Raw genomic sequence first — 15888 nt, 5'->3', positions numbered from 1 at the left:
GGTGTGAGGAGCAGAGGGCTGTGCATGCCAGGAGCTGAGTGTTGGGAGATAAATGGAGTGGCTTCTCCTCGAGAGCAAGCGAGGAAGGAGAATATAAAGGTGTGCCGTGACGATGCTGGACTTGGACGCTGCGGGGAAATGCTTGCAGTGGCTGCAGCCTCTCTGCTGTAAAAAAGAAGAAGTTTGCACAGACATGGCTTTCACTCCCTGTGTTACAGTGAGCTGTTGGACAGGGCCAGATGGCTCGTAGGGCTGGAGCCGCTCTGCTTGCCAGAGCGGCCAACGGGCCTATGCCAAGAGGCTGTTACTGCCTGCTGGCTCTTGGATGGCCTTGGTGGAAGAAGCAGAGGGGCCAAGCCCAGCGCTAGGCATGCGGGTGTGGGGATCACAACGGACAGTAGCACCCTTGTCTGTGGGGCCAGGCGGGCAGCCAGCACCGAGAGAGCCACGCAAGGTGGCCYAAGCTGTCTCAGCCTCCGGCTCAGCACAGGGAAACCAGAGAGGTGGGAGCGCTCTGCTGCGTTGGCGTTGATGCTCTTGTCTTCTTTTGCTTGGATAGCCTCCATCTCCACCAAGGCTACACAAACCTTTGCAGAGCCATGGTCCTAGACAGGCTGCTGTGTGTCGGCGGAGCAGGGGGAATACTCCATTTGTCTGTTTTGCATGCAGCAAATGCTTTGACTAAGCTTGTCCAGAAAAGAAATTGGGGTGAGCTAGTTTGAACCATCTTGCTCACACATGCCAAGAGCACACACATGGATGGTTACTAGTGCTCAGCTGGTGCGTGGTAGTCAGTAAAGCCATTACACCAGGAGAACTGGTCTGAGCCCTTGATGTTTGTGTAAGCCTTGGAGACAGGTGGCTTAGAGCTAGGTGGAAAGAGGAATAGTTTAGGCTTAGAAATGATACAGCTTTGAGGCTCGCTTCTCTCTTACGGACCCCAGCTGGACACCAGCCCATCATCTGATGTAGACAAATGCTAAGTACAGAAACAATCGAACCTGAGTGTGTACGTGCCCACCTGGCCCTGCTTTCCAACTCCAGCCACYGCCGTCCTCTAGAGCCTGTGGACTTGCGTGTCCCTCTTGGAGGCACTGGCTCTCGCTCAGGCTCTGTTTATTTGGTAGGATAATGCCTTGGATACAAATGGCAAAATAAAAGGAAAGCAATGAAGCCTTGCAGCAGTAGGCTCTTGCTGGGCTGTATCTGATGTTGTCAGCTGTTGGAACAGCTGCATGAACAGCTGGTCTAAACCTCTTTGAAAACTGCCCTGAGACAAAAGCCTCCAGCATAAATTCTGTTTTTTATGGCATTTGCTCTTTTCTCCCTATGGCAGGTTTTTGCCATGACCTGCAAGTCARAAGAAGAAAGGAGGAAACAATTTCTCCATAGCCAAACCCTCTCTCCACAGGGACCATAGTCCATAGAGGTCACTTCCRTTTCCAGCCCTGAACTGGACAGCAGTTTTTGGTTGTGGCAGCCTCCACCACATCCACTCATTTACTAGGTTTACTTCCTCCTCTGTACTGCTCCTGCATGGTGACTTTGCCTCATCCAGTGTGATGGTGGAAGAAGATGCTGTGATTCCTTTTCCTGAAGACATTTTTGTATAACCTTTTGATTTCCCTCAGCTGTCAGTGTGTGTACCCCAGAGAAAATCGCTGCATGGAGAAGAAGACCTAATTCATCTGGATGCTCTTGGGCTTGTGAACATCCTTTTCTGCCCTTCTGCACTACAGCACAAACTAAACCCTGTAGCAAGTGGGTGCAAATCCATTGACTGAGGTGTGACTGTGCATGCTAAGTTCAAGACTATGCTCAGCCTGTTATTTTCAGCTTGAATCACTACAGTAGTGGCATTTTCCAGGCTAAAAACCACGACAGTCGAAGCGGTTTTATCCGTGAATGTCCATCCTTAGGTCTTGGCTTGATGTCTTTGTGTACTTGGTTCTGGTGATGTCAAATGACCCAACACAGAGCTGTGGGTTGGACCTAACTCTGGATTCTGCTTCATAATTCCCCCTTTCACCTAGCTTCCCTGGGTTCTTGTCCTGAGAGAGGTTAGAGAGATGGTTCTTSTTCTGCTCTGAAATGATGAGTTTTGTGCAGGGTTTACAGGTGTCTAGTTGCTGTTTAAGATCTGGTAGCACTAATGACACCTGAGAGCAAGGCACTACCTCTGCCTCCTCGGGGAAGACCAGTCCACTCCATGTACATGAGAGTGAGTGGAGTATGTACTGGCAACTGGAGGACTAGCTGTGCTAGGAGAGGAYAGCAGCTTTGCGAAACAAGTGCCTGGTCATGGCAGCCATGTGAACGAAATACCCATGGAGAGCAGAAAAAGCGTCAGGTTAAAAGCGGCTGGTACAATTTGAGGTGATGCCACCCCAGCATGAGGCAGATTTGGCCTTACTGTGACCTTGGTAATGCTGATAATGTTTTTTTTGCTGCTATCTCCTAGGAAGGACAGATTTACTGTGGCTTGGTGACCTGCCCCGAGCTGTTGTGTTCCTCTCCTCTAACTGTGCCAGATTCCTGCTGCCAGGTCTGCAAAGGTAATGAGGGGTCCAGGTACTGCTCCTGGGTGAGGGCCGGGAGCCACAGGTTTTGTTATTAGCTGGCATTTCAAGCCAATTACACAGGGTTTTGGAAACCTGTGCTGTAAATTAGGCCATTCTCTGCCTCTGAATCACACCAGGAAACAAAAAACAAGAGGCTCATGGTTTTTTTGCATGCTTCCCCTCCCACATGTCCTTGTGTCTTGATTCCCTGTGGCCCCTGTGCTGGCTACAGGTGAGCTCTTTGTCTTGCCACTGTGCATTGTGCAAGAGATGTGACCTGCACAGATGGCGAAATCCTTCAGAYTGCTTACTCACAAGCTTGTAAGTGGTTGCATGGACGATGTAAGGATGGTGCATACAGCTGTTGCTCCAGGGAAGTTTTGGGGACAGTAAGGCCCTGGGGAAATCCCCACTTCCACCCCTGTGTGGCATGGAGTTGTTTGGTTTTCACTGTCACAGGTCTCCATGGGGTGAAGCTCTTGACTTTGCTGCTGTTTCCACTAACTTGCACCTAGGGGAATGAGGAGAGAATCAAGCCTTGCATTTCTGGGTGAGACTGCAGCTCAAGAGCAAATGGGCAGGTTCACATCTTGTTACCTTGCACTAAAGCAGTGCTGGGGACAGGGCTCTGTCACACCAGGGCAATTGGAGCAATGTCTTGGGAGTCACTCCAGTAAACTCATTCTAATTTAGACCAGAATTACAGAAAGCTGAGACTAGCCCCAGTGCTGGTGTTTCCCTGTGCTGCTCACTGGTAAGTAAGAGATTCACATGTAACACAGAATTCGCAGTGTAAAATGACTCTTTAGTATGAGAAGTATTTATGGAGCTGGAAGTCTGTAGTTGTCTCCTGGCCATGGGCACAGCATAACCTTGGGGAGCATCCTTCAAACTCTTCCCTAGTTTTATTTATGTGCAAAGGTTGCTGGCAGCTGCTGAAAACTAAGCAGAGAGCTGGCATTTGGGGTTGCCACCCCTATTTGTGCTAGGTGGCATTTTTCTTAGGTTGAAACAAAAATCACTAGGTTTGGCAGAATCACAGACCCTCAGGAGATCACAGGGGTGATATATTTAGGACTCTGCAAAAATCTCATGCACGAGAGAGAAGTAGACATTTTAGAAGATGTTCTAGTGGCAGCTCTGCAACTCTGTGGCCATATTGGCCTCACCAGTAGCATACGAATTACTTCGAATGCAGGGGGGAGTTCTGCTCTGGTGCAGCCAGGATTTCAGAAGAGCTCCATTTCCATAGAAAGTCCTAGATAAGATCAAAGCTAAAAGAGCTTTGTACATAGTGAGCATATCAGGAAAGACAGACAGCTTTGGTCAGACTGAGCTGGTTGTGGAACACTAAGCAAGTAACATTCATGGAGTTGTGGGCATCATCAGAGCTGTCCTTGCCCTCAGGGCATGAGTTGTTGACTTAACGTTTCACAAGAAATGTCTTTGCGTTTCTTTTTAATGCTACATCTGCTCCATCACCTCATAGCTCTACTTCTGGGGTGGTTTCCTGCCACCTAACTCCAGAAGTCTACAAGACAACATCTTTCTTGAAGCTCTTATTGTTATCAATGGGGATAAAAGGGTTTTGGGATGCGATGCAGACAAGCTGTGCTCCTACTTGCTTTAGGGGGATGTGAATTGTGTATTCAAAGCACCTCTGTCTCCAGTCCCAGCAGGTGTACCAGCACCCTGCAGACGATTGTGTTTAGTCATCCGGACCCTACAGAGCAAATCCTCATCCCACTGCATTCATTGGATAATGTTCTTTCCTTGCAGATGGTTCATATGAGAAGTCCACAGAAGAGGAACCCCTGCAGTTAAACAGAGGTGTTGTACGTGATGTTTGTACTTTAAAATTTGCTTATTGCTTCTGACACAGCCCCAGTAAACAGTTCAAAGAAAGCCATATGCCCATGGGTGTAATTTTCTACCAAGAAATGATCTACAGCAGCTCTACAAGGGCAGTCAGTTCCTCAGGCAGCAGAAGCACGGACACTTGGTTTGTGATTGAATTGTGTCTAGGAGTTGACTTTAACTGAGGGGTGTCAGCAGGGTCTGAGGCCTTTAACAGATCTCAGAGACTCCACTGAGGAAGCACTCTTGTTCTTTCCTCTGTGGTATTTCTAATRTCTTTGAGAGAGCACAAGACCTGCATGACCTGGACATCTTAGGCACTTCTCCTCCTTGTTGGCTAGCCTGGCTGAGGTTGACCAGTGGGTTAGAACAAACAAAAAATGGGGCCCCAGAGAGCAGACCTGGAGATGGTCGCAAGCCGGAAATGATTCTCACCTGCAAAGTTGGGTGGTCCGAGTCTCTCTCTGGCGGCTTTTGCTTCAGGTGTTGGTTTCTCCCCTCCCTGTTGGGATAAAGAGTGTCCTGTCTCCCAGTCATGGCTCCCACAGAGCCAGCACTGGAGCTGGACACAAGCATGATTTCCCCAGGCTGTTTGTATCAGCAGCCCCAGCAAGGAAAAAATGACTCCCTGGCTGCTGAGAGTTAATTCACGGTGACATTTCAGAGTTGGGCGGCCCATGCCAGGTCTGTGGGATTAGGTCACTTACAGCTCCTTGCCCTTCCCTTTTCCATACTGCTGGGTGAAAAGCCAGCATCACACCTCCGCCACCTATAAAATCTCCAAATAGACACAAGGGGACCCTTTGTGCTGTATGTCTTGTCCCAGCATTTTACTCTTGGAAGCCCAAGATGTTCCAGGGACCTCAGTCCCGCTGGCTGGCAGCCCCGCACAAACCCTCCTAGGGCCATCCAGGTGAGAAGGCAGGATATGCCCTGTCCTTACCTCTCCACCCCTACCTGGGCTGTATAGAGGCAAGTCCTATCCCAGTAGGCATCTAGAAATGGCCAGTCTATTTACCTGCCTGTGTTAATGATGCAGGACCCCAGATGCCTCCCTGAGGGCATTGGGTGGAGCATGTGAAGGGGCAGGTTCTGCCCCACTGAGGGAAGATGACCCATAAATAGCTTAGGGAGGACAGTAATGTGGGGCATTGACACAAATTGCTCAGAACCTCATAGGTGATAGCAGCCACTGAGATGACTCCTGGACTGTTGCTCATCCCTATGGTCTTTGTTGCTTCCCCTCTTTATGCAAGGTACGCAGGGCACTGCATGGCTTTTTTCCAGCATGCTTTAGAGTGAGAACAACTGAACTGCGTGGGTCTGAWTCTCGTGCTGTTTCTGACTGTTCACAGAGGCACTCGCAAGACCAGTGCTCAGGAGAAGCAATGGACAGGAAGCCGCTTGGAGCCACTGCATCCACCATTCTTAGTTCCTCCCTGGAGTTCATTCCCAGGAGCTTCAAACCCAAGGGAGGAGGTGGCACCACTGTCAAGATTGTTTTGAAAGAGAAGCATAAGAAAGGTAAGAGGTGGAGGGGCTGGAGTGTATGTATGTGGCCTAACTTGCCTTTTACAGGGCTTTGAGRGTCACCAGGGAGTTGCAGCAGGTTCCCACCATTGCCTCCTACCTCCTGCTTCTCCACAGCCAACCTCACCTAGCTATCTTAACCTTAGTGGCTCAGGTCCTGGACCCCAAACCCCTTCTCTGCATGAATCTGCCACTTTCTAAGAAAAGCGAGAGGAAGGCTGGTCCTYGCGCTGTTTTGGAGCTCTGGGACCTGGGAAGGGAGGTGCTTGGCTGGAGGACCTCAGATGGTCCCTCCAGGGCTACCTGAGCATCCACCACAGAGTGACATGGTGGCTCCTTGCATCTACCTTCCATGTTATGGGTCTGTCCTGGWGCTGTTGTCTTCTTCCTAGGGAGAGACAAAGAAGGCAGGATGGGGAGGTAGCCCCATGGAGCCAAAGGGGAAAGGCAATTGCCTTCTCCTGTTGGGAGCTCTTCTGCCACTGTGTCTCTAGAAGAGTGTTTCCCAGCCCTGGGAGATGGAGCTCTGGAGGAAATTTTGGGACCTCCAGAAATTTGCATGGAGAAGTCAGCAGGTGGCACTCTTCACTGTGCTTCGTGCTGCCTGGCCTCATAGGGACCCTGGGCTTGCAGAGGGCTGGAGGCAGGTGAGGTCCTGCCCACACTCATCCTTCACTCCCTCCAGGGGTGTTGACCCCAGCAGCCTCCAGCTCCTGGAGCCTTGTCCGCCTGCCCCATGGCACCTCTAAGACAAGGTGGCTGCAATATCCCCATGCCCACTGCATCTGCTGCAACCAGACATGTCTCTCCATGTGCTGCCAGAGGGCCACATCTTCAAGATAGCAGGGCTACCCATTAGCAAGATGGCAAAACATGTTGAGCTCCACCATACCTTGTATGTGCAAAGAAGAAGAGGATTTACTTCTACTGGCAACTCCTTTCTTCCTCTTCCAGCTTGTGTTTACAAYGGAAAGACCTACTCCCATGGGGAAGTGTGGCACCCTGTGTTCCGGCTCTACGGCCTCCTGCCCTGCATCCTATGCACTTGCAGGGATGGTGTCCAGGACTGCCAGAAGATCACATGTCCCAAGGAATATCCATGTGACTATCCAGAGAAAGTAGATGGGAAATGCTGTAAAATATGTCCAGGTATGTGGGATCTTACTGGCCTGCTCTGTCTGGTCCTGCATACTATGTCAGCTGCTTTCCACTTCCTTCTTTTAGCCTAGGTTTTTGGCCCTGGGCATACAGATAGATGTGTAAGGGTTCATACTGCTGGTGACTTGAATTCACACTGGGCGAGTTCAGCCAAACAAGTAAGGGTTGGCCTGTCTTGGAGAGCAGCAGGACTGATCCAGAGTGAGGAAGCTGCTCTGATCCTGAAAGGTTGCATGTGCTGGCTGGGTGCGGTCTGGAGAAAGAAGTCTAAGGAGGGRCATGATAACAGTCTTCAAACAAGTAGAAGGTGCCTTCTGGGGAGAGGGCATGGCCTGTTCTTCAGGGCCCAACTGGCTACGACAAGAATTCACAGGGTTAAATTGTGGCAGCTGAAACACAGGTTTGAAATTAGGAGGACACTCTCTGAGTGCAGTGTAGCTCTGGCACTCGTGGTTGGGTGGTGTTGAGGTTTCCATCCCTGAGAGACCTTATGGAGGGTTAAACATACAGCTATCAGTGTGGGCCAGGTAGAACTGGGTTGGTGCTGGGGCTGGGACACGGCAGAGTACATCTTTTCTGTGTCCTATGAATTGTCCTATGGGTTTTGGGTCTCTCAGCAGGTTTCTGGTCTTTGGAAAGCTGTTTGTCTTGAAGCATAGAACCGGCAAAGAGGTGGCAGAACATCAGACTGGCTCCTCTTCCTACTGGAGAATGTTTCCTAGGTTACACCTCTGTAATTATCATTCAGGATCAGAAGTTTAGATGATGGACCACCCACTTCTTCCTTAGAGAGACTAAAGATACCTTCAGTCTTTTTGGAGCCTGACCTCAGATGTAGTAACTGCAGTGATCTTCTCTGACGTGTTGTCATGGTGATTTCATGGARAGGTCTCACCAGGGAGAACAAGCAAGGGACAGTGCCACATTAAGGAATGGGGGCAAATAGGCTGCAAACTATTTGGAGAGGTCTCACCAGGGCGAATAAGCAAGGGATGGTGCCACATTAAGCAATAGGGGCAAACAAGCTGCAAACTAATTTCAGTTAGGATTTTCAAGGTTTCTGGCTGCCAGGCAGAGAGGTTCTGGGATGACCTCCCCCAGGGATAGAAGGGCAGAAGCCCAGATTGTTTTAATAGGGTTTCTGATACGTTTATGTGTAGGATTTATGATGTGGTGCCTGGTGGGAATGGGATGTGATGACTGAGCAGAGCCCTTCCAGTCTTGCATTCCCATTATAGTAGGTCTTTCTGGTTTAAAGTCTACAGCTCTCTCTGCTAGGATCTCTTGTCTGCTGATCAGTCTTCATTTATTTCCAGTTAAATGCTGTGACCCAGCCAGAATGATTTTCTTCTTGCTTTCCAATACTCAAAGATAATGATCATACACACACGTTGCTCAGCCAAGTTACATGCTTGTCCTTCACTACGCGAAGATTTAGCCTGTCTTCTTTTCCAGGCACTTTCCATGACTGTCCTCCTCTTGCTCCTTTGTACGCAACAGCTTGGAGAGAAATGCTGACTGATTTCTGTTTGCAAAAGAAATCTTGATCAGAGCAGAACTGCTGTGGAGCATTGGTCAGACAGGGAAACCGTCACAGCTGCTCGAGGGGGAAGCCAGAACTCCTGTGTCCTCAGTCCTCTGCCCTTAACCACTGCACAGTGGGCAATCCARTGGCTCTGATGTGAAGCTCTGAGGTTGTTAAATACCTGTTGCATCTGTGAGGGCACTTGGTTCCTCTCCTCTTGTGAAATTGGGGCTGCAGAAAACAGCCCATGAGTAGGTGAAATATAATGGCCTGGGATGGAGGTTTCCCTGCACCCAGACCCCGCGGGAGAGGGCTGGCAACAAGGATGATGGCGGACTCTGTGTGTCCCCCTTTGTGTCATGCTGAGGCTGCAGAGCTGAATACTTGTCATCTCCTTGCTAGAAGAGCTCTGCTTTGTATTTCTTTAATTTGGGATTTCCATCTCCTCTGTGCCAGCATGCATGAAGAATAGTTCAGGACCCCCTCCAGAAAGCATTGGGGAGAGCAGAATCAGACCTAAAATAACTGTCCTACTAAAATAAACCCTATGCGTCTATTTATAGCCAAACTTTCTTTCGAGTAGTGTAGAAAGCTTTAACATCCAAAATGACTGAGAGAACAAGGCTAAATTCAGCAGAGCTGAGCTCCTCTGCGTTCCAAGGACCACAACCAAAGGCAATAAATCTGCTTCCAAAACCATGGGGGATTCTTAATTACTCCAGAAAAAAAAAATTCACAGCTCTCCTTCACCAGAGATGTTAAAAAAGTCACGTAGGGTCCTATCATTGCCTCTGACATGGGTCTCCTTACTGCCCTGCAGAGGGGCTGGAGTGAAGATGCCTTCACGCCAGGGCGTGAGCGTGGGGAGGGGAGTCGGACTGGGTCCGAGCCCACACGCGGGGCTGAGGCCGGGCGCTCTGCCCAGGCAGGCCAGCCACAGCGCTGGCTCCTGTTCCCTGGGCTCATCTCTTAGCTTAGCTGACGTTGCTCCTTTGGGATGGCAGCAGGCATGAGATGGGAACTGGGGAATCCAGCCTGGGGTTCATAACATGCTAGATAAYGATAGTGCTGAAGGTCTCCTGCTGGGGATATGGGGGATCTGGGTAGAAAAACTCCCCCTTCTCCATCCCCGCTGGCTTAGAGGCTGCCAAAACCAAGGGGAATTAAAAGTATGGGGGCAAGAGGGTCCCCAGATACTTTATCAACGTCTTGCTTCCCTTCGCTGTTTTTCCCAGCTCAGGATCAGATCTCTTGCCTGAAAAGACAGGATAATAAYGATGCGATTGGTATTTGTCCTCTAAGGATGTAGGCACTGCTTCAMCTTGATCTTCCTCCCTCCCAAGCAGTGCCTCCTGGCAGCCCTCTGCCTCACCAGCCTCCCTCTCTGCCATGGCAGGATGGCAACCTCCTGGCTTGATGGATGGCTTCTCTGGCATTGCAGACTCCCCACCCTGCTGCTCTGGAGCTCTATCAGAATCCAAACCCAGATACACTCCTTCCCCCAGCTCRGGTGTACTCACATCCTTGGTCAGCGATGCAGCTGTGCAACATGGCATCAAATCCATCAAGCTGCCTTTCCTTCAACCTGAGTGCTGAGCTAACCTCTTCCAAGCTTGTTCCTCAGGCTCCTCTTGCCCCTTGTATGGCTCTTGAGGGCCCTGGTTAAAAAACTCTGTCTTTCTTTTTTGCCCAGAAGCCAGAGTGAAACCCACCGATGAAATAATCACCACCCAATGTGGCAAGAACCCCAACCGTGTCCTAGTGTACATGTTTGTACCATCGAGCTCAGAGACCTCCAAGGAGATCCTTAGGACGATTGCAATTGAGAAGGAACCATCAGAAGAAGTGGAAATCTACAACTGGAAGCTGATTAAAGGTGAGTCGTCTAACAAAACCAGACAGCAATGGAAAARGTGTGTGTGCACTACTGACCTCTCCTTTCACCCAGTCTATGTGACTGGAAAGATTTATGCTCTCTTTTTTGATACTGCTTTGAGTTTGAGACTGACTTGAGCTTTTGTGACATGGCTTTGCAGTGAAGGAAGACTGTTGCCCAGCGGTTTCCAAGCTTTGTTTGATCTTTCAGGCTGTAGAGCTTTTCTATCGATGCTCCCTTCCTTGCATAGCTAGTTGAAACCTGCTAAGAGCAGGCTGGCTTTTCAAACTCTTCCTTGCACATYTGTTCACTGTAGTTGCTGAGTCCATCAGGCATGCAAGCCAGAGATTGGAAACCGCTGTATATGTCCCCAGCATATACAACCAACTGCTGTAACACCGTCCTGAGGCACAATACATGGGCAAACAGGGCAGAGGGCTTGGGCTTGGCCCTCAAACCATGCCTACTTTCTTGCCAGATGCACATGGAAACCACTATGGTCAAAAAATGTTCTGGTCACTCCGTATTTTTCTTCTATTCTTTCTTTTTCCTGATCCACTGACCACTGGGAGCAAAGCTTGCAGTGCTGTCACAAAGATGCATGCTGGGGAGATGAATTGCCCCCAGCCCACTTTTGGGGCCAGTTGATTTGAATCCTCCAGTTGGGGTGTTCTCCTGAGGTCTAAGCACAGCTAATACACCTCTGTCAAATCMCACCAACTTTTTTGCTCTCTTGCAGTGTCTTTAGCTGTGCAAYGCTCTTGTAGTCCAGAGTAGTCTCTCTCCACTAGAGATGCCTGGTCTAGTAGATACCTGAGTTTTGTTTCTCCTGGGCTCTGAAGGAGATCATGGGGCAGGCCGTGCCCCATCCTGAGGTCTCTATTGGACATATTCTACCCCTTGCAAACAGTTGGGCACTTCAGGTGGATCACAGCCTACCTGTGGTTACAATGACCCTCAGTCCATATAGCTGAATGTCTTCTGGACATCTATAAATAGAAATTATGATCTCTCGTGTCTTGCCTTACTCCTCTGATGGAGTTCTCAGGCCTCCTGGGGCTGGCTAGGAAAGCTGCAGCAGATGGGTGTGTGGGCACAGACGGATAATTACTGCAGTAACCAGAGAAATTAACTCAAGAGACGGAGCCCTGACTGTCACCATGTCTCCATCCTCCCCCTGCCATCCTCCATCCTCCGCGGTGCCCCTCTCCCCTTCCTCCTCCCACTCCAGCAAACCTCCTTCACAATGGCACCTTGTAGCTGAAGGACAGCTCTGAGACTTCACTGTCTGGGCCCCACCGTTTCCGCTTCTCACTGTTTGGCAGAGGTCACTACCCAAACTGTCTTGCCACCTCCAAGGCCAAAAGCTTAGAGTCTGCACGGAGCTCCTGAGCCCTGCCAGCCAAGGACAGGGGAGGCCCTTGTCCCCGAGGCCAACACAGCTCTTTTGCTTGGCAGAGGGAAGTGTTACTGTTGGGAAAGAGCATGAGCTCAGTCACATATGGATTCCACCTCTCCATGGTCCATCACTCTACCAACAGAGCAGCATGTGTGGAGAAAAGAGGCTGAAAGTCATGCCTGGAGTCCATCCATCTGCCTTTGTATGGGCTTATGATACTTACGTGGCCTCATCTATTTCTGWGTCGGGACAATTTCCTCCGTGAGGCGGTAGTCAGGAAGAGAAACCAACAGCAATACCCAGTCAAAAGCTTTACCTAGCTTGCTGATGGTTCACAACTAGTCCTCAGATGAGTCACAGTAGATGCTTCCCCACACATTAAGGGGTCTGAATACCTCACAAATTTTGAAACATGACTTTCCAATGTTTTGGGACAGGAATTATCAAGGGCAGTGAAGACAAAAGAGGAACAGGCAGAATAAGAGAGAGAGACTGGCATGGTTCATAGTCCCTTGACTCATGCCCCTCACTCAGCCTTAATTGGATGTCTCGGCTATACCTGAAGGCAAGATTTTCCCCACAGAGCTCTTTCTCATCTTTGTCCTGCCAGACTGTTGATCAGACAATGACCAAAATATTCATTTCTGTCCTGAAAATCTGCAGCTCTGGGACCTTCAGTGATCCCCACTGTTTCACCACACTGGTGTACCCTCACACGTACATCTGGGCTGGAAGGGACCTGAAAAGGTCCAGACCAGCTGTCCTCACAGTTTTATAACATATACTTGAAAACCTGCTGCCATGGAGACACTACTGCCTATGTAATCTTCCAGAGCCACAAGGCCCTTCCTTGGAKAAARCTTTTACTGATGTCCAACCTCCTTRCAGCTCAAGCTCATGCATTCTTGTCCTATTCACCAGAGGTGCAAAGAACAGGAGACTCCTTTTCCCTGATGCATTTGAAAACATCCTCCACTCTGGACTCTCTCCACGTCTTTCTTGAAGTCCAGAGCCCMAAACTGGATGAAGTGCCCTGGTCAAAGGTCTTCTCATTGTGCTCTGCTGGGACAGGTCTAATGCAGATGTGTGCAGCCGTGTTCCTTCTCACATAAACGTGCAGGCTGGCTGGCTGGGCATCTCCACTGACAGTCTCAGGTTCACATGCTCCCTGGGATGCTCCGGGAGGTTTATAATGTGCAGGTGTGCCTTGTACTGTGAGCTCCTGGGAGAGAAGCTGTAGAAAGACCTTTTGCCTACTGAGCGCGGTAGATCTCTCATTCTTATCTCATTGTTTACCATCCCACGCTCTTTTTGGGTCAGCCACAAGTTTTATCGGGAGTGGTTCTGTGGTTGCTTCCAGGGTATCTGTGAGGATGCCCTCACTTGTCCYCAAGTTAGACAACTTAGTGTTGTCTAACACTGTTCTAAGGCWCATCCTGTGAGAACTGCTGTAGAAATACCTGTTTTGTTGATACTCAGTAACTACTGACACCAATTTCTTGAATCAGACCACATCTAAACAGTCATTTTKCTTCCCTTCATARTCAGTAGAGAGAAATAGTTACATTTATCCCATCCACCTATTTTTCATAGGATCATAGAATCATAGAATCAGTAAGGTTGGAAGGGACCTCTGGAGATCACATAGCCCAACCTCGGCAGGGTCACCTACAGCATGGCAGACAGAGTTGCATCCAGGCGGGCCTTGAAGATCTCCAAAGGAGACTCCACAACCTCTTTGGGCAACATGGTCCAGTGCTCCGTCACTCTCACAGGGAAGAAATTCCCACTCACCTTCAGGCAGAAATTCCTGTGCTTCAATTTCTGCCCATTGCCTCTTGTCCTGTCACACAGGGCAACTGAAAAGAGTTTGTCCCCGTCCCCTTGACACCCTCCCTTCAGGTACTTGTACACATTGATAAGATCCCCCCTCAGTCTTCTCTTCCCCAGGCTGAACAGGCCCAGCTCTTGCAGCCATTCCTCATAGGGCAGGTGCTCCAGCCCTATCATCATCTTTGTAGCCCTGCGCTGGACTCTCTCCAGTAGCTCCATGTCTCTCTTGGACTGGGGAGCCCAGAACTGGACACAGTACTCGAGATGAGGCCTCCCCAGGGCTGAGGAGAGGGGCAGGATCACCTCCCTCAACCTGCTGGCAACACTGCCTAATGCACCCCAGGAGACCATTGACCTTCTTGGCCACAAGGGCACGTTGCTGGCTCATGGTCAACCTGTCATCCACCAGCACTCCCAGGTCCTTCTCTGCAGAGCTGCTCTCCAGCAGGTCAGCCCCCAGCTTATACTGGTGCCCAGGCTTATTTTTCCCTTTGTGCAGGACTCTGTACTTGCCCTTGTTAAAGGGTGGTTTTGGGTGAACAGAATGGCTYTCCAGAAGAGCTGATCCTCAATTCATTTCTCTTTTGCTCTGTGGTACTGGCCTGCGTTCATTTTTTGGTTCTGAGATGGTGCATAAAGCTCCAAGAAAAGTGATAAATGCATGGCAGCCCTGTCACTTCCCTCCATCTCTCATACTCATAAGCCTTGTCAAGAGTGAACCAAGGTCTGTTGGACAGGATCTGCCCACTGTGAAATAAATTTGTCCAGCCTTAGCTATCCCAAATGCTCTAATTCTTTATCAGCTTAATCCCATATTGGCTTTTCCACGGATGGTGAGCTGAGTGGGCTATTCTTATCTGTGCCACTTCACTCTCTCGTTGTGCATACTGGCACAACATCTGCATTCTTCCACTGCTTTGCAGCTTCCCAGCTCCTGACATTTGTCAAAAATGACCATCCAGGGGCCAAAGGTCTCAGCCAGCTCTCTGAGGGCTCTTGGGTGAAAATTATCTAAGTCGGTTGATTAAAAGATGTTTATCTCTTGTAGCTCTTGTTTAAACTGTCCTCTTGGTTACTAATGTACTGGAAAGTGCTTCATGAGCCACAGGGACTATATGCACACCCTCCTGCTCCTTTCTAAGTATAGACCAGAAGGATTTATTGAACACTTCTGACTTTCTTGCGTCATTAACAATTTTATTACCTCTATCCCATATCTTCTTTTGTTACTGGTAGGACTTCTTTTCCTGGCCCACTTAAATGACTTATATTAATAGTCCAACTAGGCACATATTTTTCTTGATGTCTTTGACTTCCCGTGTTAATTTTCCACACTCTGTAACGTCTCGTTTATATGGATTACTAGTCAGTTCCCATTTGTTACATATTCTTTTTATGTGTAATTGCTGCTGGGAATCAGGAAAGTCTCTTAACCGAATATGGGGGACCACGTTGCCTCTGACGTCTGCGAACAGTAAGGTGCTGGATGCGAAGGGTGCCTGCAGTGGGTGGGAGGTCAAGTGAGACATAGGAAGGATATGCCAGGCATACCTGCTCTCTTTGTCACATTTTGCAGACCAATATGAATATTATACCCCCTAATCCTGCAGAAAGGTCACTTCTGTTGCTAAATACAAGTTCTGGTTTTCTGGTGTCAAACTTCTGACTCAGGCATCTCCACTGACAGGATGATGCTGGCACAAAAAGAAATATCAATCTGTGCTGAAATAATTTTGGTGTTTCCTGTCCTGGTGAAGTTACAGAGCAGGCAGGGGAATGGAAAAACCTCAATCTTGGCGGCTTTGAGGAAAGCAAAGTCTGAGGACAGAGGCATTGCTACAACAAAGGAAGATGGGGAGAGAGGTGGTCAGCCCGGGGAGAGCAAAGCAGGGCATCCTGGGATACCCCTCCTTATGGTTTCAGGGGAAATCAGACCTTCTCTGGTGTGAAACACTTTTCAGAGCAACAAAGTGTTGCTACTTTCACCTGTTTCATGTTGTTGTTACTCCTGTGAGYACTTATCACTTTCAAATATGATTAACTTCTGTTGTGATGAGAATTGGCATCAACATGATGTGATGGGTATTCCAAGGGCCACAGCAGTGCAGCTTGATGCAGGGATTTTCAGGCCAGAGAAGGACCTGGGAGT

General features: G+C 49.3%; 1 protein-coding gene across 1 annotated transcript in view; it reads left to right on the top strand.

Annotated features, from left to right (window-relative positions):
- CHRDL2 (chordin like 2) overlaps positions 1-15888 on the top strand; it is a 58492-nt gene that overhangs the window by 36099 nt on the left and 6505 nt on the right. The window contains exons 6-10 of the mRNA XM_085311230.1: positions 2462-2555; positions 4341-4396; positions 5774-5942; positions 6903-7097; positions 10325-10507. Of these exons, the coding sequence (XP_085167356.1) occupies positions 2462-2555; positions 4341-4396; positions 5774-5942; positions 6903-7097; positions 10325-10507 (697 nt within the window). The remainder of the gene's footprint in view (positions 1-2461; positions 2556-4340; positions 4397-5773; positions 5943-6902; positions 7098-10324; positions 10508-15888) is intronic.

Source organism: Rhea americana, unplaced genomic scaffold, assembly GCF_003343005.1.
Source record: "Rhea americana isolate MKP2758 unplaced genomic scaffold, rheAme1 scaffold_335, whole genome shotgun sequence".
NCBI classification, from domain to species: domain Eukaryota; kingdom Metazoa; phylum Chordata; class Aves; order Rheiformes; family Rheidae; genus Rhea; species Rhea americana.
The sequence above is the reverse complement of the archived record's forward strand: the minus strand, read 5'-3'. Positions and strand labels throughout refer to the sequence as shown.